Raw genomic sequence first — 20,263 nt, 5'->3', positions numbered from 1 at the left:
GACACTATAAAGGATGGCCGATCGGTGAAGCAACCCAGCTTTAAATGTCATTTATCCTGAACATGTACAGCAGGGAAAAGATAATGGCACAATGGTCCATTGGACACTTACTCCAGCAAGAGGTTTATCACCAAGCCAAAATTAGACAAAGATCACAAAAAGATTTTGGAAAAGAAAGTCAACTCTCACCAAGAGGACAGGAAAAAGGCAAACATGAGAAGAAAAAAAAAATCAAGATGCAGAAATAAAGAAAATGTGCATATAACTTTCACTAAGAACTGGAAGAATAGTTGGTAGAGTGCTTGCCCAACATGCACAAAGTCCTAGGTTTGAGTCTCAGCACTGCATAAACCAGGTATGGTACTGCACACCCTTGAAGCAGAGGTAGGAGGATCAGAAATTCAAGGTCGGCTAAGTGAGGTCAGCTTGGGATATGAGAGACCCTGTCCAGAGAGAGAGAGAGAGAGAGAGAGAGAGAGAGAGAGAGAGAGAGAGAGAGAGAGAGAGAGAGACTCTCATGTGAATTTTCACCATTTTGGAAGACACCTGCAATTATTATGTAATACTGAGAAAAAATGGAAAATTAAAATCTTAATTGTGCATAGTAAAATTTTGCATATGGTTTAATTCCAGTTTTTCAGCTTAGAATAGAAATTGTCTAACTGTTCTAGAATAGGAGAAATCCCTTGGAAATGAGATGTACAAAATCAAAGGTACAGAAAAAAAAGTGGCTAAACAAATCTACAGCATGAAATAAGATGTTTTCCTATGAAAACCAAGAAAAGAGACCTAGGAACCTGCTGATAAAAAAGAAAATCTTCAGAATTATATGGATTTGATTGAGTTTTCATTGGTGTGACAAAAACGTCTTAGACAAATCAACTTGAAAAGGAGAAAGGGTTTAGAGGTTCTGTTTGTGGTACCCTGGCTCTGCTGCTGGTAGGTTGCAATGAGGTTGCACATCACAGTAGAAACCTGTGGTAGAACAAGGCTGTCACCACGTGGCAGCAATAAAGCTCAAGTCCGAGGATAATATATCCCCTTCAAGGTTGTGTCTTCAAGCAGTCAACTTTCTTTTCTACTGGTACCCACTTTCATCACTTCCCAATAGCCCATCCAATTATGAACCATCAATGAATCAATCCATTGACAAGACCAGAATCCTTACCCTATAATACCTTTCCAAAAGCTCTCCTCTGGTCACCTACCCCCAACGGCCCAGCCTCTGATTTACTTTTATTGGATACCAAGCCTTGGATCTCTGGGTGACATTTGATATGCAAACAATGACAGATATGATTCATTGCAAAAGAGAAAGTACTTCATCGCCGATTAAAGAGAACATTACAATGTCCTGGTTTGGTTTTTTGTTTTTAAATAAGAGCAATAACCTTACCTGATCAAGAGAGTCTTCCTCTTTGCAAAAAGCCGAGTCTTCCTGTATCAGCAAAGGCTCATTTTTCTCACAGCCCTCCTGACTGATGAGTGTGTGGGCATAGTTGGGCTGGGGAAAGATCAGATGGCTCTTCCTTGAGTCTGCAGTGAGTGAGACCTCATGGGAATAGGTCTGTAGAAAAGCCTGAACCCCATCAATACCCATGAAGTGTGAAGTGGACATATTTGACACACCTTTCCTTGTGGCCTTCAGCAATCTTGACTTATGCCAGTGCCACAGCCTGAGCACCAGCAGCCCCGTAACAAAAGCAAAGAAGATGCACGAAACAGTGGCTACTGCCACCACTAGGTAGATTGTAAGGCTTGGATCATCAGTCTTGTGTGGAAGGTCAAGGCTGCCCAAGTCAGCCAGAATGTCGGGAATGCTGCTGGCCACAGCCACAGTAAGTGTAACAGTAGCTGAGAGAGGCGGCTGGCCATGATCCTGCACACTCACCACCAAGCTCTGCTTGAGTGCGTCTCTGTCCAGCAGGACCCTTGCTGTGCGTACCTCACCTGTGTGTAGTCCCACTGAGAAGAGCCCTGGCTCGCTCGCCTTCATCAGGCGGTAGGATAGCCAAGCATTCTGACCTGAGTCTTTGTCCACTGCCACCACTTTGGTCACTAGATATCCAGGCTCTGCAGAGCGGGGGGCCAGCTCCACACCAGTAGAACCATCAGTGGGGAGGACAGGGTACAGGATCTCAGGTATATTGTCATTCTGGTCCAGCACAAACAAGTTAAGTGACACATTGCTGCTAAGTGGGGGTTTCCCTCTGTCACTGGCTGTTACCAGTAGATTCAGTTCTCTAAACTGCTCATAGTCAAAGGAACACAGTGCATACAGGACACCAGTGATGGAGTTGATGGAGAGGAAGGAGGATAGAGGCGTGCCCTGAAGGGTTTCTTTGGCCAGAGAGTAGATGATTTCTGCATTCTCTTCACTGTCAGGGTCCACTGCATTCAAAGAAAAGATGGAGACGCCCTTAGGGTTATTCTCAGGGATATAGACAGAGTAGGACGGACGAGAGAAAACTGGTGGGTTGTCATTAATGTCTGCCACATCTAAGGAGATAAACCTTTGTGTAGACAGAGGTGGTGTTCCTTTGTCCGTGGCTGTCACGGTGATGTTATAGGAAGATACCTGTTCCCGATCCAGTTCCGAATTTGTCACTAACCGAAAATAATTGTCTAATGATTCTTCCAATTTAAATGGGAGACTTTCTGAGATAGAGCATCTTACCAGGCCATTCTGTTCAGAGTCTTTATCATAGACTTGAAAAAGAGCAATTACGGTCCCTGGAGGTGCGTTTTCAGCAACTGCTCTGCTACCGGATGTAACAACCACTTCCGGTGCGTTGTCGTTCACGTCCAAGATGGTTATTAAGACTTTTGCTCGGTCTTGAAGATCTGACTGATCTCGGGCTTCAACATCCAGCTCATAAAATCTTGAATCCTCATAGTCTAGGGTTTCAGAAGTGGAAACTTCCCCAGTTAAAGGATCCAAGCAGAAAATCCGAGAGATTTCTTCTGTGATCCTCACAAAGGAATACGTTATTTCTGCATGGACGCCTTCATCCTGGTCAGTGGCATTAACTGTTAACACTCGTGTACCCACTGGCAGGTTTTCAGGGACACTCACACGATAGATAGGCTGAGTAAACACTGGAGCATTGTCGTTCACATCTGCGACAGTTACGAGAATTCGTGCCATGCCTGTTCGGACAGGGTCACCACCATCCATGGCAACAAGGACCAAATGGTGACCTGCTTCCTCTTCCCTGTCCAGGCTGTGCTCCAACACCAGCTCCGGGTATTTGGGCCCATGATCTTGGCTTTGCACATGTACTGAGAAGTGACTACTACCGCTGAGCTTGAAGCCCTGAATGGAGTTCACTCCCACATCGGCGTCATAGACACCCATTAGTAGAAAATGAGAGGATGGAGCTGCATTTTCAAGAATCTTCAATTCCATTTCTTCCTTTAAGAATCTGGGTGCATTGTCATTAATGTCCACTATTTCTACTTCCACAGGATAAAGATTTAGTTTATCTTCTACAAGGATGTTAAAGCTCACAAGACAGGGCGCGCTTTGGGCGCACAGCTCTTCCCTGTCTATCCTGCCTGCGGTGACCAAGCTGCCGCTTCGCGGGTTTAGGGAAAAAAGCTGCGACCTACCTCTGGAGATGATGCGGATCCCGCGCTCCGCCAGCTCGCGGGGCTGCAGCCCCAGGTCTTTGGCGATGCTGCCCACGAAGGAGCCTTTCTCCACTTCCTCGGGAATAGAGTAGCGGAGCTGCCCAGCTTCGGATCCCCACAACCACCACAGGAGATTGAAAAGCAGGAGCAACTCGCAGCAGGGCGAGCGCCTCTGCAGAGCCGCCATGACTGGCTTGTTAAAGACTTCCCAGCGATTGCTGGTAGGAAGAACAGCCCCAGACCAGTTGGTAATCCACAGAATTAGAGGCCAAGGTCCTTAAACGCACAGAGGCCAGTTGAGAACCATTTCAGGTTAGAATTTTTTGCATAGGTTTAGTATCTTATAAGGACAGACCCTTGCTCCCACTGATTTTCTTGCTCGGGTTAGGAAACAGCGACACTCAGAGTCTAAATTTCATACTGCACTCGTTTTGTGAAACTGGTAGAGGATTTTTATTTTTCCTGTTAAATGTGCAGTTATGACATTTATATTTCTCTCAGAGAGTAACTGAAACAATAGTAATATGCTCGATTTCAAACGGTCTTAAGTGTTCTCTGAAAACTTCTCACTCATTTTGAGGAAATATCTCTTGGAATCCTGCAGAACAGGAATGGTATCACATTTTTGTGGAACTCTTGAATCCTCACCTGCATTTGCCCATTTTCAGTAATGTCACTGATACAAACACATTCTCAACGAATCAACTCCAGTGTGAGCAAGCAGAGGAGATGCTATTTTTACATGTCATTATAGGTTCCTGTTAACACTTAAAGAATGGTTCTAACATCGGTTACATTTGGGTATGCTTTTTAAAAATTGTTGAAGGAAGTAAAAATGTATAGAGTGCATACAACTTTTTTAATTGTAAAGTTAATATATTTTTATTTAAAGCATTCCACGTGCGATTCCTTCACTGTCCATCAAGCTAACCCAAATTTAAGATTTCTGAAAATAGCCCTTTCTCAAAGAAAGATGATTAATCCAGTTGTGATATCAGCCACGATTCTTTTCTCTTTCCTTGAATTAAAGACACATAATCACCCCCACTAAAACATTCTCCACCGGAGGATTTCTGACTTCTCCTTAGGAACCATAAGGCAGATCCGCCTCTCATGTGCTGACACTGTACATCTGTTATGAACAAATTCCCATTCCTATCACTCTCAGAATATTATTCTGTATGTAGAATATGCCAGTGCTACGTTGAAACAAACATCTATTCACGGGTATTTTTCACTCAGACCTTATGCTCGAGACCAGCCTCACCCTCCGTGCCCTCTTCCCATCATGCCCCTGAGTTATTTTGTGTGCCATATTCCTTTTTGTATGTATCAAAACTCATATTAAACAATGCATTCTGGGTTGCAAAACAGGATGTATTATTGCACTTGTCTTCTGTGCTGCATAAGACATTTTAAGACATTTATTTATTGTGTTCTACACAGGATAGTTGTGACTGCACTCAAGGTAGGCGGATCACCTAATTTTATAGAGTTGTGTTAATTCAGGAAATAATGTCCGTGGTTAGGAACTGTGGCAGTTTGAATAAGAATTACCCACTATAGGCTCATACATTTGATTTCTTAGGGAGTAGCACTATTTGGAAGGATTAAGAGGTGTGGCATTGTTGCAGTAGGTGTGGTGTTGTTGGAGGAAGTGTACCACTGGGGATGGGCTTTGGAGTTTCAAAAGCCCAAGTCAGTCTCTTCTTGCTGTCTGTGGATCCAGAGGTAGACTTCTCAGCTACAACTTTAGTATCATATCTGACTGCATGCTGCCATGCTTCCTGCCATGATGATGACAGATTAAACCTCTAAAACTGTAAGCAAGCCCCAATTAAATGCTTTTCTTCAAAAGAGTTGATATAGTCATGATATAGTCTTTTCATAGCAATAGAACAATGACCAAGACAGGACTATAACCCAGTGTTAGAATGCTTGTTTAGGTGTCAAACACCTAAGCACTATTAAGGAGGTAGATAATATAGAAAAATAATAGTGTGGCATATTACTTCATTGAAATGTTTTCAGTTGTATTGCTTTAGAATTAACAAAAAATTTGAGACCATTAGGAGACTTTCTACAAAACAGCAATTGCAACACAAATTTACTTACAAAGGGCATGCTCCATGCCAAGAAAAAATTAATAAAACAGAATCATGTAGTACTTAATCTGCAGTGTTTCAACTCTAAGTTAACAAGTTCTCTACTAATTACACATAGGAAAGATTTTTTTTTAAGGAATTGTTTGCAAGTTTGTTGAATTAAGGTCATGTTGGGTTGTCTTTATCTTGTAGTAGAGCATATTTGGGCTTTCTACTGAGAAAATTAAACTCAGTACCTGGAGAATGTTAGGCATCCAAGCCACTGGAAGAATATGGCAGATTTCCCTTGTCATAGTTGGGGAAGAGAAAAACTTCCTATGGAGCCTCGGAGCAGAGATCCAACTCAAAACAGACTCCAATGATGTGCCTATAGAAGTGTCACAGATATAGGGCAATAGCCACAACCATGGTAGGGAGAAAGAGCACAAAGATCAAGGTCAAGACTACCATCAGGCAAATCTAGAGCTTGCCTAGGGGGTCAAAGAGGATTGGGTAATCCCTAAAGTCCGAAGTACCTCTTGCAAGTCATCTGCAAAGATTACATGCAGTGCAGCAGAGACCGAATGAGGTAGCTGACCTTCATTTTTATTATAGTCAGAGGCAGCGATGGACTTCATCTTGTTTTTCAAACTAGGCCCAGTACAACATTTCCTATGAGAAATCCTAGGCTGTAGACTCCCATATGGCAGGAGAAGGAAGCATCGTCTTCAGAGTCCACATTGATCAGCACTACTTTGATGATTAGATAACCAGATGCTCTGTGGTTGGCAGTATTATGTAGAAGAGCTTACTGTTGTGCCCTGGCACAGGGTGAAGCATATGTTGGACGCTGTCACAGATCTGGCTCACCAGCATGCGCATGCCCACCTTGACACTGAGGCTGGAGAATCCTGAATGTGGGGCTTTAGTGTCAGCTTGAAAGAGTATAGCTTCTTATGGTCATACAAACTCTACTTGGGGCATATAGGATAATGACCTTTGCTCTAGGCCACTGGCCAAGATGGAGTAGGCTACATGACTGATGGGCCCCAAATCAGGTTCTGAAGGACCTAGTAGCATGGTGGTGGGGTCTAGAAGGGGATTGTTCTCAGTTATATGAACCATATAGGAGGCCTGGTGGAAAACTGAGTGGTGACACTGATGTCTGAGATCTACAGAATGAAGTGTGTGCTTGAAGAATGGGACAGATTTCCTTTGTCCACTGCTATGATAATGACAATATACTCTGGAATCTGTTCCTGGTCTAAGGCTCCATTTGTTCCCTACTTATGTATGTGTTTTGAATCTTGACCTATATTGTAAGTGGAATTTTCCTTTTGTTAAGCACAAAATTTCCCCATTATGTTTTGCAATGCACAGTGTGACTTCTTCCATCACTTGCTTGCACCCCAACTATGTAGCTCTCCATTTCTTCAAAGACCAATTATCCCTAAGTGGTGAGTGTCCCCCTTGAACACACTTGAGCAGTTGTCTGCGTTATCAGCATTGGTAAAGGAATAGATAATCTCGCCACTGAGGATCTCATCTGGGGCATCAGCCGTCACTCTTGGGGAAGGTTATTTTCATCTGCCATAATTCCATGATCTGGGTGGTACAGTATCTAGATGGCATACCCTTTGTCCATGGTGGTGAAGAGTAGGAATGCCTTTCTCTGACCAGAGGTACTTCCCATACTAGTAACATCTGCCATATGGGTTCTCCTTTTGAAGAAAGTGAAGTGTGATGTGGGCTGAGGCAGTGTGTGGTGGTTTGAATGAGAATTAACCTCATAGGCTTATGTTTGAATGCTTTGTCATTGATAGAACTGTTTAGAAAGGATTAGAAGGTGTGGCCTCACAGGGGATGTGACTTTGCTGGAAGTGTGGCCTTGTTTGGAGGCATATCAGTAGGGGGTGGGGTTCAAAAGTCTAGGCCATTCCCAGTTAGCTTTCTCTCTCTGCCTCGTGGCTGTTGTCTCAGCATGTAAGTTCTCAGCTACTGCACCTGCCCCATGCCTGCCTGACTGTCTCCTGCCATGTTCCCCACCATTATGGCCATGAACTCACCCTCTGAAACAGTTAACCCAAATAAACTCATTCTTATGTAAGTTGCCTTGGTCATAGAGTATCTTCACAGCAATCAAAAGTAATTAAGACAGGCAGTGTTACTGCAATGGACTGACATCTACATTCATTTTAAGGTGGGCCAAGTTAGATCCAGTTTGATGATTTCCAGCATGGTGATATTTCTGATAATGCTAGTGAGTGTTTGTTAATACTCTTGATTAGCCCACTTGTACATAAACATTTAACAGCTTTTTGTCAATCATTTTGAATTCCAATATACAGGTCAACTTCTGACTACAAGTTTGCTCTTGATCTGCAAGGTCACTCACAGGTAAATTCCTTCTCTTTGTGTTCACCGCTGTGGTGGTTTGAATAAGTTTGGCCCCCACAGATTCATGTGTTTCAATGCTTCACCATAGGGAGTGGCACTATGTGGAGGTGTGGCCTTATTGGAGTAGGGTTGGCCTTGTTGGAGGAAGTGCGTCACTGTGTAGGTATCCTCTGAGGACTCCTATGCTCAGGTTCTGCCGAGTGCGGTAAAGAGTCTGTACAAGATAGTCATCTCCTGGCTGCTTTCGGATCAAGATGTAGAACTCTCAGCTCTTTCTCCAGCACCATGTCTGCCTTCATGCTGCCATGCTTCCTGACATGATGACAAACCTCTTAACCTGTAAGCCAGCCCCAATTAAATGTTTGCCTTTATAAGAGTTGCTTTGGTCATGATGTGTCTTTGCAGGAATAAAACCCAAACTAATCCAATGGCAAAGTGTTTTCTTGGTATTAATCTGTTGTTTACGAGTGAGCATGTCAGATCTTTGGTAAGGTCCTTCAGAAGTGAGCCCATGGCTGGCTCTTCCAGAATAAATTAGCAAATCTCCAAGAACATCAGGAAGAAAACAGACAGTCGAGGAGAAATATGATAGGCTGTAGCCTGGCTAGGTTTCCTGTGCTCTACTGGGAGATTCTGTGGGTTTGGTGTACTTGCTTTGTCCTTCTGGTAGGTTCTCTGATAGATATTTTTGTGGGAGACAGACAAATTTAGGGTTCTCAGATAATTCCACCACAGCTTTATGAGCCAAAACTTTGCTCATAGTTAGCTAACAGAGGCACTCTGCACTTAGAAGTTGCAGCAGTGCTGCTAATGGCTCCAAATAAAGATCCAGTTAGAATAATATTTTTCTGTGTATTGATGACAAAAGCAACCTTTGCATTGTCAACATTTTAATACTCCCTATGCAGCATGGCTGCCATTTGTTCAAATTGGAATTTTATATTCCTCCAAATTAAGTAATTCATCACTTCTCACAGCAGAGGTTACCTTTCTGTAATAATTGTATCGGCATAGTTACAGTTTCCACTTCTATGTTCATAAAATAATAATAATGATACCTCCCTGTTTACCTTAGCAGATCTGAGGGACCAACAATATATTTGAAAAATATGTAAATGAACGAAACTGCTGGTGAATGCAGAAGAAGTAGCACAAATATTCTTGAAGTACAAGTTTGGTGGGTGCCGTAAAATTTAATTTTATTCTCCTTTAACTTATAAAAGCTGTAAATCCCACTGCTCTTAGTTTCTTATTCTGTTTCATTTTAAAACACACACATGGAGGGAGGGAGGGAAAGAGGGAGAGAGACAGACAGAGAGAGAGAGAGAGAGAGAGAGAGAGAGAGAGAGAGAGAGACTGAGAATGAGTCTTACTATATAGTTCAGGCTATCCTGGAACTAGAACTTGATATAGGCTCAAGTTGGCCTAGAACTTGCCATCATCATATTATCTTTTGCCATCTCATCTTCCTCCCAATAAGTAACCAAAAAAGCTTGATAGTTTTCATAAAAATGTATAGTAAGAAGCCAGAGATTCTGTTTTCCTATTTTTAAGTATTTATAAGTATGATTTAAAAATGAATTTACCAGAACTTGAAGGAAAGACCATACTGCTGAGGACACCACATACTTGAGTCACGGGACATGGCAAAGTCAAGCCGGTACCTACCTGAATGTTTCATCCCTACTGCGTAGTTGTAAGGTGGAAGTGCCAGAAGGTTCTAGGCACACTACCAAGGGAGAAACATCATTATCATCCTTCAACAGCTATGAACCTTGTGAGCTACAATAACAACTAGCCTGGTAAGATATGATAACTGTTGCAATAAAGGCCTGAATGTTACAGGGGTAACCAGCCACTTCCTGCCTGGATTTAAAGCCTGCTCACAAAACATAGTTCATTCTTGGTACCATTAACTGAGCCTGAACTCCATGGCTGGCTAAAGTCATTGGCATTAGTACTATTATTCTGCTAACATAGGAGTAGCATATAGTACTGATAGAGACATAGTAATAAACTGCTCCTTAACTGCTCATCTCTGTCTGTCTGTCTGTCTGTCTATTACTGCACTGTTTATTCTTCATCAGAGAAACTGCTTTTTGCAGTGGACAGTGAATAACACAGCAAGCCATAAGCGGTCAACATGCAGAGAATAAGAGGCAGAGGCATGTTCAGCTACAAGTGGAACATCACTAGATCCCCTCCCTTCAATGCTCAGTGAAGGGTAGAGAAATATTGTAGTAGCTAGAGAGAGTAAACATCTGTAACAAGTATATATTTGCTGGACATGACAATGCCATTGCACATAGGAATGCACAGCAGCTGGATGGCATGCCTGAGACTTGCACAAGACCAAGCCAACAAAATACTGTTGTGGGTGAGTAGGAGCTCAAGGAATCACATTTTTATCTGAAGAGCTACTGAAAGAGGATGGTTTTCTTCAGGTATGTGGGCTTGGGTAGGCTACCCATCACCCCAATATACTCTGTATCCATTTGCAGTCCAGTTAGTTTTTGTTTGTTTGTTTGTTTTTGGCTTTTCAGTATAGCCCTGGCTGTCCTGGAACTCACTCTGTAGACCAGGCTGGTCTCAAACTCAGGAATCCACCTGCCTCTGCCTCCCAAGTGCTGGGATTAAAGGTGTGTGCCACCATTGCCCGTCCTTTTTTTTTTTTTCTTTTTTAAATCACATAAAGTTATGTGGAAAAAGTGAGGGGATTAAGAGAGGGATTAGAAGGGGAAGAGCAGAGATTGATTAAAAACTTATATTCATGTATGAAACTCTCATGAAATAAATCAATTCACAAATAGTGTTGTTTATCACAGCATTACAATTGTATTGTTTTTTCCCAAGAAGATGAACAACAGTAAGTTATCTGAATTTGAGAGGTGAGACATGAATCCTTAAAACCATATATATTAAAGAAAGATATTAATGTTGATTTTTACTTGGTTCCCAGTTTACTGTATAATCATTTAAACATATGGTCGTGGAGACATAATACTGACTGTCCTGGAATTCACTATGTAGACCAACCAGGCTGGCTTTGACTTCACAGAGATCTGCCTGCCTCTGCTTCCTGAGTGCTGGGATTAAAGGAGTGTACTACAATGCCCGGTTTACTTAAGCATTTTAAACTGACATTCTTTGCTAGTCAATAAACATGTTGATTCCACTAGTCATGTAGTACGTCTTATAGTTTTTTATTTTTATTTTTTAAGACAGGGTCTCTCTGTATGAACCTGGCTGTCCTGGAGCCCATTTTGTAGACCAGGCTGGCCACAAACTCAGAAATATGCCTGCCTCTGCCTCCCAAGTGCTGGGGTTAAAGGTGTGCCCCACCAACCACACTGCCCAATGTGTCTTATAGTTTTAATTACATTCCCAAACTAGAAAAACTACATAAAGATAAGTACCTTTAACTTATATTATAATGTTGTCATTCTAAAATGTGTCAGGTGTACCGCAGCATGATCTCAGTTTATAACACAAAGCATTAAAACATCTTAAACTGTTCATTGCTTTTCCCCTGCCGCTGCCAACTTGCGCGGAGGCAGAAGCTCCGGTGCGTTCAAGATTCAGCGTCACCCATAATCCACCGCCTTAGTCGAGGAAAGCGTAGCTGCTGGAGGTGTAATGGACATCAACACTGCTCTCCAAGAGGTGCTGAAGACCGCCCTCATCTATGATGGCCTAGCACGAGGCATACGCGAAGCTGCCAAAGCCTTAGACAAGCGCCAAGCCCATCTCTGTGTGCTTGCATCCAACTGTGATGAGCCCATGTATGCCAAGCCGGTGGAGGCACTTTGTGCTGAGCACCAAATCAACCTGATAAAGGTTGATGACAACAAGAAACTAGGGGAATGGGTAGGCCTTTCTAAAAATCGATCAAGAGGGGAAACCACGGAAGGTGGTTGGTTGCAGTTACATAGTGGTTAAGGACTATGGCAAAGAATCTCTGGCCAAAGATGTCATCGAGGAATACTTCAAATGCAAGAAATAAATAAATAAATAAAATTTTGGCTCAAAAACAAAACAAAACCCACAAAAAACCCTATTCATTATAACCAGGATTCTAGACAGTCATTTAGTGGCAGTACTATTATCATTATTATTTTAGTGCATTATGCATAGGCTAGAGGTTGATGTCAGATATATTCTTCTAGCACTCTCTTATATTTTTGAGACAGGATCTTTCATAGAACCTGGAGATCACTGATTGTCCAGTCTGACTGGACAGCAAGTCTCAGCAATCCTCTTGCTTCCACCACTCTTGCTTTCCCAAGTACTGGGACTAGAGAGAAATATTCATCTTTTTTGTTTGTATATGGGTTCTGGGGACAGTTTCTTCTAAAACCTATCTATTTTATGTGCATAAGTGTATTGTCTGCTTGTACATGTACCATGTGCATGCATTTGGAACCGGTGGAGGACAGAGGATGGTATCAGATCCTTTGAAACTGGAGTTACAGACAGCTGTGGGCTGCCATACAGGTTCTGGGAGCCCAACTGTGGTTGGGTTTTCATGAAGAAATGAATGACATGTTCTTTGCAAGAACAAGTACTCTGAACTGATGAGCCATCTCTCAAGTGTCAGTGTGTTTACATGGCAGGTACTGCACTGATTGAGCCATCCCTCTTGCCTGAGCATCAGTATTTTGTAAATGTGATCCAAATATTTAAAAAATATTATAGCATCCAAATATTTAAAAAATCATGGAAACAAGACTTTAGAAACATGCAAGCAAAGTGCCTTCCCACTACTAAGAGTATCTCATTTTTATGGGAAAGCTACCTCTTCAGAACACACATATAACTACTATTTAAAAGAATATAATGTACATATGGTACCTATACTTACAGTGTATGGAACAGGCATTTAATAATGTACAGTCTATCAGTTGTTTATTGACATTTAAAGGATGTTTCATCATTGTAGAAAGATTGTCTCAGTATACATAATTAAATATAAAAATTTTCATTCCAAATAATGGAAAAGGGGATGAGAGATAGCTCAGTCAATACAGTGTTTGCTTTGCAAGTATGAGGATATGAGTTTGATCCTTATAACCCATGGTTTAAAAAAACTGTCATGGTGGCAAGTGCTTGTAGTTCTAGTATTGGGGAGGCAGAGACAGATGACCTCTCAGGCTCCCTGGCCAGACAGCATAGCCTACCTGCTGAGGTTTGGGTCAATGAGAGATTCTATCTCAATAATAAGGTGGTTGGTGCCCGAAAGACAACATCTGAAGTTGTCCCTGACCTATACAAGCACTTGCATACACATAGGCAGGAAGACACAGACAGACAGACAGACAGACAGACACATACACACACACAAAATGGCATATTTTTGTGAAGAAATGAATGACATGAACATCTCTGCTTGCATAGATTCTCTTCTTAGTGTTTGAATCCACTAGTTCTTCGGCAGGTCTGTTGTTTATATTGTTATCTGCTGAATCATAATGCTATGACTACTGTTCATACTGTTATCAGAAGAATGTGCATGTGTTTATAGTATGGTTGTTCTTTAAATATTTAGAAAATAAAATCAGGGCTTTTAAGTGTGTTAACAAACCTTTATGTGTCTAAAATAACAACCTACAATTCCACTACTAGTTTCTATTTTAATTTCTACCATTTATTTCGAATTGAAGGGTCAGTTAGCAAAGGGCATATAAAAAGGTGCAGAAAATAAACTGAGTAGTTATTTTCTTATAAGATTCATGCTCACAAGTTTTGAGATCCATAAATAAACATTTTATTAAAAAAATCTATTAACCTAAAATAAGCTCACCCCTAAGAAATGAATTTTCAAAGGTAAAGCATTCTTAAGTCATGGTGATTTTCTTGAATTCAAGTCTTTTACTCTTGTAAAAAAGCAGGAATGTTTGCATTTACATGTGGGAGAATGTAAACATTCTGAGAGATGCTGATGTTGATAATTGAAGAGGCAGAAACCAGCAGATGCCAGGGGTATGACACATTTATACTGGTTGAACACAGCAATACAACTCTTTGTGGCCTTAACATATATCACAGAATAAAATAAAATCCTAAGGTTACTTCTCATTGATTTATTTCCCAAAGATGACACATATGCAATAATTACATGGCTTCCCCAACTTTTTGACTTTAGAATGTTGTGATCATACCATTAATATAAATCTAATCTACATTTCTGATAGGAAGTGAGCAAAAGTTTTCCTTATTGCCTGCTGATTCATGAAAGTATTATAAATTGTTATCTATATGTATAATAAAATAAGAAGCACATACAATATCCTCTACTATTACTGTTTTTGTCTTGGTTACTATTATATTGCTGTGAAGAGACACTAGGACCAAGACGACTCATAAAAGAAAGCATTTGTTTCAAGGCAGGGTTTCTCTCTGTATCCCTGGTTGTCCTGGAACTCACTAAGTAGTCCAGGCAAGCCTCAAACTAGGAAATTCACTTGCCTTGACCTCTCAGGTGCTGGGATTAAAGGCATGCATCACTCTTGAATGGCTAAAAGAAAACATTTAATTTGGGGGTAGCTTGCTTACAGTTTTAGAGTTTTAGTCCATGATCATCAGGGCAGATGCACACAGGCATAGTGCTGAAGCAGTAGCTGGGAGCCTTACATCCTTATTGAGAGAGAGGGGTGGGCGAGAGGGAGCACGAGAGTGAGAGAAAGTGAGACAGAGAGACAGAGGAGTGTGCATGAGAGAGAGAGAGAGAGAGAGAGAGAGAGAGAGACTGGACCTGGTGTGGGCTTTTGAAATCTCAAAGCCCTCCCCCAGTGACACTCCTACTCCAAAAAGCTACACCTCCTATTCTTTCTCAAACAGTTCCACTCCCTGGTGACTAAGCACTCAGATATGTGAGCCCATAAGAGCAACTATCATTCAAACCACCATGCCTATAAAACATGTCCACTAATGATATGTAGACAAAAATCTCAAAGGGAACAATACATATAATGATTTGAATTAATACAACTCTTCTAGTAACAGAATATCTTTAAACTAGCAACATTATGTTTATCACTTTCTTTTAAGGTAAGCCTGCTGTCAGATTTTCTAAATATATCCACACATGGAGAAAAGATATTCAGTCCCTATTATAATTTGAAAAAGTATCTATTACTGAACAAAATAGAGTTAAACTCCAATATAGCAAATGATGATCCACTGTACAACTGATTTTGACTCTACCAGAAAAACGAGTGAGAAAAGAAATGAAGAAAACGTTCCACTTCTTAGTGAAAGAGAACACTAACCTGAGCAGCTCCAGGCTCTTCTCTGTTTGTGTGTATATTGTCAGGTAGGAGAAGAGGCTCACTCTTCTCACAGCTCTCTTCACTAATGAGCCTGTCAGCATAATTGGGCTGGGGGAAGATCAGGTGGCTCTTTTTGGAGTCTGTAGTGAGAGAGATTTCATGGGAATAGGTCTGCAGGTAAGCCTGTACTCCATCCATGCCCACAAAATGGGAGGCGGGCATGTTGGCCAATCTGCCTGTGGAACTCTGAAGCAGGCGTGACATGTGCCAGTGCCTCAACCTGAGGGCCAGCAGCACAGTAACAAATCCCAGAAAGACACAGGAGACCACTGCCACAGATACCACTAGATAGAGTGTGAGGTCTGAATCCTGGGGTTCTGCTGGTGTGTTGTGGTTGCCTAAGTCAGTCAGTACATCCGGGATGCTATCCCCTACAGCGATAGTGAGTGTGACAGTGGCTGAGAGAGGGGGCTGGCCATGGTCCTGGACAGCCACCACCAGGCTCTGCTTGAGTACATCTCTATCCAATAGAGCCCTTGCCGTGCACACCTCCCCTGTGTGAAGCCCTATGGAGAAGAGTCCCGGTTCACTGGCCTTGAGCAGGCGGTAGGACAACCAGGCGTTCTGTCCCGAATCTTTGTCCACTGCCACTACTTTGGTTACCAGGTATCCAGGCTCTGCAGAGCGGGGGGCCAGTTCCACACCCGTGGAGCCATCAGTAGGAATAGCTGGGTACAGGATCTCAGGAATGTTGTCATTCTGGTCCAGCACAAACAAGCTCAGGGACACATTGCTGCTGAGTGGAGGGTTCCCGCTGTCCTTAGCTGTCACCAGTAGCTGCAGGTCTCTCAAGTGCTCATAGTCAAAGGATTGCAACGCATACAGGACACCAGTGTCGGAGTTAATGGAGACGTAGGAGGACACAGGCACTTCTTGAAATGTATATTCAGCTAAGGAGTAAGTGACCCGGGCATTATCGCCACTGTCAGCATCATAGGCATTCACCGAAAAAATGGAGACACCTCTGGGGTTATTTTCTGAGATGGAAGTGGAATAGAAGGGTCTAGAGAAGGTGGGCGGGTTGTCATTTATGTCGGCTACATTCAGAGAGATGTGGTTTTCTGTAGACAGTGGAGGAGTTCCACGGTCAACAACGGTTATTGTGATGTTATAATCTGAAGTCTCTTCTCTATCCAGTGCTCTTGTTGTTAGTAGGTGATAGTAATTATCAACTGACTTTTCCAGTTTGAAGGGCAGGTTCTTGGGAATAGAACACATAATCTCTCCATTCTCTCCAGAATCAGCATCGTGTACGCTGAAGAGCGCAATTATGGTTCCGGGCAGACAGTCTTCAGAGACGGAACTGGTGAGGGAGGTGAGTATCACTTCCGGGGCATTGTCATTCACATCCTGGACCGTGACCAACACCTTAGCGCTGGCAAGAAGAGCGCCTCCGTCCTGGGCTACCACTTCCATGAGATAGAATCTGGATTCTTCATAGTCCAGGGATTGAATAGTTGAGATTTCCCCAAGATTAGAATCGAGTTGGAAAGTTTCAGAAATTTTGTCTTCTTCGTTGCGGAAAGAGAAGGTCAACTTTGCGTTGATTCCCTCGTCTGCATCAGTGGCGGTGAGTGTGAGGAGTTTAGTGCCCACAGGTGTGTTCTCTGGGACACTCACCCTATATTCGTTTTGGGTGAACAGGGGTGCGTTATCGTTTGCATCAAGGACGGTCACGCTGATATGGACGGTGCTAGAATGTACTGGGTTTCCGCCATCCAAAGCTGTGAGGATCAGGTCATGAGCAGACTCCTTCTCACGGTCTAGGGGCTGTTCCAACACCAACTCTGGATGTTTTTGCCCGTCAGATCCGCTCTTCACGTCCAGAGAGAAGTGCGGGTTGGAGCTGAGCTGGTAAGCCTGGAGGGAATTCACACCCACATCCCCATCTCTCGCGAAAGGGAGCACCAAACGTGTTCCTGCAGCTGCGTTTTCATTAACTTTTACTTTTAACTCCTCGTCGCGGAACCGGGGGAGGTTATCATTAATATCAAGGATTTCTACTTCTACTCCATAAATTTTCATTTTATTCTCAACCAAGATGTTAAAGCTGACGAGACAGGGCGCGCTCTGAGCGCACAGCTCCTCCCGGTCTATCCTGCCTGCGGTGACCAGGCTGCCGCCTCGCGGGTTCAGAGAGAAAAGCTGCGACCTACCTCTGGAGACGATGCGGACTCCGCGCTCCGCCAGCTCGCGGGGCTCCAGCCCCAGGTCCTTGGAGATGTTGCCCACAAAGGAGCCTTTGTCCAGTTCCTCCCGCACAGAGTAGCGGATCAGCCCTTTTCCTGGCGCACACAGGGTCCCCAGCAGCATGAAGAAGGTCAGCAGGTCGTTGCTGGTCCAGCGCCTCGGTGGGTCCGCCATTGTCGTTTCTTTCTTCGCTTTCCTCTTAGTCCTAGTTCAGCCTGCTGTTTACTTATTTCTCTGAAGCTAGGGAGAGCGGGACTTAGGATGGTGGCTTTTCCCAAGAGCTTATCTGGTCTCTGGTGCGGAGGACGCTGAGAGCTGGTCGCTTCTATGGCGGCTTCTTTCCCAGTCAGGTGAACAGCGACGCTTAGAGTCCTAACCAGTTACTACACCAATTCTATTTTTTATTCCCTCTTAAGTTTAGTTATCTTCATTTCCAAGGGTTTTTTTTTTCTTCTGTATATTATATTGCTGCATTGTGTTGCAATGCTTATATTTAATTAAGTTTTAATTCTGACAAAAAGACTCCCATAACATGAGATCAATATGTTTTTTTTTGTTGTTGTTGTTTTTTTACTTCTCCAGAAAAGTTTGATTTTTATGTACCACCGAGTCCTTTATGGCTTATCCACATCGAGTTTGTTTAACCAAGAAATTGAAATTCTTACCTTACAGTGTCAAGACTTCATTTTAAAAATCGGGATAGGTTTATGAACATCTACCTAATAGTACATTAGTGTGCTAAGGAAACAAACCCAGCTCTCAGCGTAGCTTTGCAGAGTGACCCATATGTGCTGCCACGTGCAGAAAGATAGATAGACTTGTGAAGTCTTTGAGAAAGTTTCCAGGCCCCCAGTCTAAAGCTATGAAACATAAGCAGCGTCCCTGTCTTAGACCGAGGTCTGAGTTGGGTTACCTGTATTATGAGTTCTCATTACTATTCAAAACACGTGTAGACAGTTTACTGTGAAGGGATGTTAGTAGCAACCAGTATAGTGAACGAAGGAGACAGGACTTCATTAATCTCCCATGGAGGAAATCACAGGTATTTTAGTTGACAAGTAGTGAGTGGCCTATTTGATTTAAGACAGATATTTAATGTCATCATCCTTGAAGGATAACAGATTTATTTATTTTTTAATATTATGGCAGAAAAAAGAACGTTCAGAAGGCTCTTCCTTTGAGAAAAGCAAGGTTACCTAATAACTCATCAGTAGACAAAGATTTTAATTGGATATCCATAATTTTATACTCTAGGACTTGGGATATGGTCCAGTAGGTAAGAGTGCTTGCTGTGTAAGTATGAGGCCCTGGGTTTGATCCCTAGCACCATCAATCAGTAAATGCATAAACGAGTAAATAATTCAAACCATACAATTTTTGATATTTTTGTAGAAATTGACAGAAGCATAGGTTGCAAAACTTTCTTCGATGTGTACTTTTTCTTAAGAGCAAGTTATTTAAATGCATGAAGATTATTTTTATTAATAAATTTATTGATAAAATTGACTCTTCATAATAGACACCTCAGACATCATATGTTGCCCATCCTTTAAAAAGAAACCTGGAGGCTGTTTGAAAGACGACTTACAATTTAGAACAATGGGTGCTGTTCCTGGGAAACTGGGTTTGATTCCCACAGCACCTACACATTGCCCCACAACCACCTGCAACTCCAGCTCCAGTTGCATTCTTCCAGTCTCTGTGGGTACCAGGGTCCTGGTACCCTGTATACTGGTCCACAGACATAAAGTAGGCAAAACACCCATACACATAAAGTGAAAACCAAAATTAGAAAAAGCTTCCAGGAACCACAAGACATTCTGCTTGAAAGAACCTCACAATGTCTACCAACAAGTCAGTCAAATAATTCCCTACTCATGATGCTTTGCTGGTAACAAGCCACAACCTTGAGTGATGTGTTTCTTCCCTAGCCAATTTTCACACACTCGTAAGATGAGGACCGTGTTTACACTGAATCCCTGAATCTAAGAGGAAGTAGAACAAAACCTTGGGTAGAGAGCTGATAGGTAAAGAATCTCTTAAGTTTCCAACAGGAATGAACATTATGGACTGGAGAGGATTGTAAGGGTGAAGAAAAGCAAGCATCGCATGCTGTGGACACTTAATTACGGGCAAATAAACTTCACACCTAAAACAAACCCTTCTTTATGACGTGGGTTGGATAAGGTTAACGTACTTAAGGCAGAACATTGTTCAAGACTGACTTGCAAGACAATGAAGTATGCCACGAAACCACCAAAACTAACTTCGTGATTTATTAAGAAACCCTGAAACCCCAAGTAGAAAACTAAATTAAATTGAAGCTCACCTTTGAGGTAGAATCCGAGACAAACGGAACCTCAGTGTCTCCAAGAGTACCTGGTACCCAAGAGTCGCCGCCGTCGCAGAGGAGGTCCTGAGGAGCAATTTCTGGCGTCACATTGAGAAAATTAAACTCCGTCTTAGCTGACTGTGAGGCAATGCACACATTGTAGGAATAAGGCAAAGTCCCCTCACTGTAATTGGGGAGAACTCCATTGGCAAGGTTAGAGCTGAGGCCGGGTTGAAAGCAGCCCCAGGCCGCTGAGCTGGAGGAGTGTCTCAGACGCAGGGCAATAGCCAGAATCACCG

The 20,263-nt window shown here is 42.5% G+C and overlaps 2 protein-coding genes and 2 pseudogenes across 8 annotated transcripts in view; 1 reads left to right on the top strand and 3 right to left on the bottom strand.

Moving 5' to 3' along the window:
• Positions 1–20,263, bottom strand: part of LOC116087063 (protocadherin gamma-C4) — a 176,646-nt gene that overhangs the window by 132,570 nt on the left and 23,813 nt on the right. The window contains exons 1-2 of one of the 7 annotated variants that reach the window (XM_031365496.1): positions 15,383–19,951; positions 3,825–9,368 (exon numbers count right to left, since the gene is read on the bottom strand). The exons of 4 other annotated variants lie outside the window; for them this stretch is intronic. In XM_031365496.1, coding sequence (XP_031221356.1) covers positions 9,324–9,368; positions 15,383–17,806 — 2,469 coding nt within the window. In that variant the 5' untranslated portion in view covers positions 17,807–19,951 and the 3' untranslated portion in view covers positions 3,825–9,323. Of the gene's footprint in view, positions 1–1,396; positions 9,369–15,382; positions 19,952–20,263 lie in introns of those variants that run through there. 2 more of the 7 variants (XM_031365484.1, XM_031365481.1) reach the window with 2 other exon arrangements.
• Positions 4,946–5,036, bottom strand: LOC116087917 (annotated as a pseudogene).
• Positions 10,971–12,117, top strand: LOC116087766 (annotated as a pseudogene).
• LOC116087765 (protocadherin gamma-B2-like) overlaps positions 19,504–20,263 on the bottom strand; it is a 3,056-nt gene continuing 2,296 nt past the window's right edge. The window contains exons 2-3 of the mRNA XM_031366348.1: positions 19,962–20,102; positions 19,504–19,617 (exon numbers count right to left, since the gene is read on the bottom strand). Coding sequence (XP_031222208.1) covers positions 19,504–19,617; positions 19,962–20,102 — 255 coding nt within the window. The remainder of the gene's footprint in view (positions 19,618–19,961; positions 20,103–20,263) is intronic.

Source organism: Mastomys coucha, unplaced genomic scaffold (genome assembly GCF_008632895.1).
Source record: "Mastomys coucha isolate ucsf_1 unplaced genomic scaffold, UCSF_Mcou_1 pScaffold13, whole genome shotgun sequence".
Lineage (NCBI taxonomy): Eukaryota > Metazoa > Chordata > Mammalia > Rodentia > Muridae > Mastomys > Mastomys coucha.
Note: the sequence above shows the minus strand (reverse complement) of the source record. Positions and strands in the feature narration are given on the sequence as shown.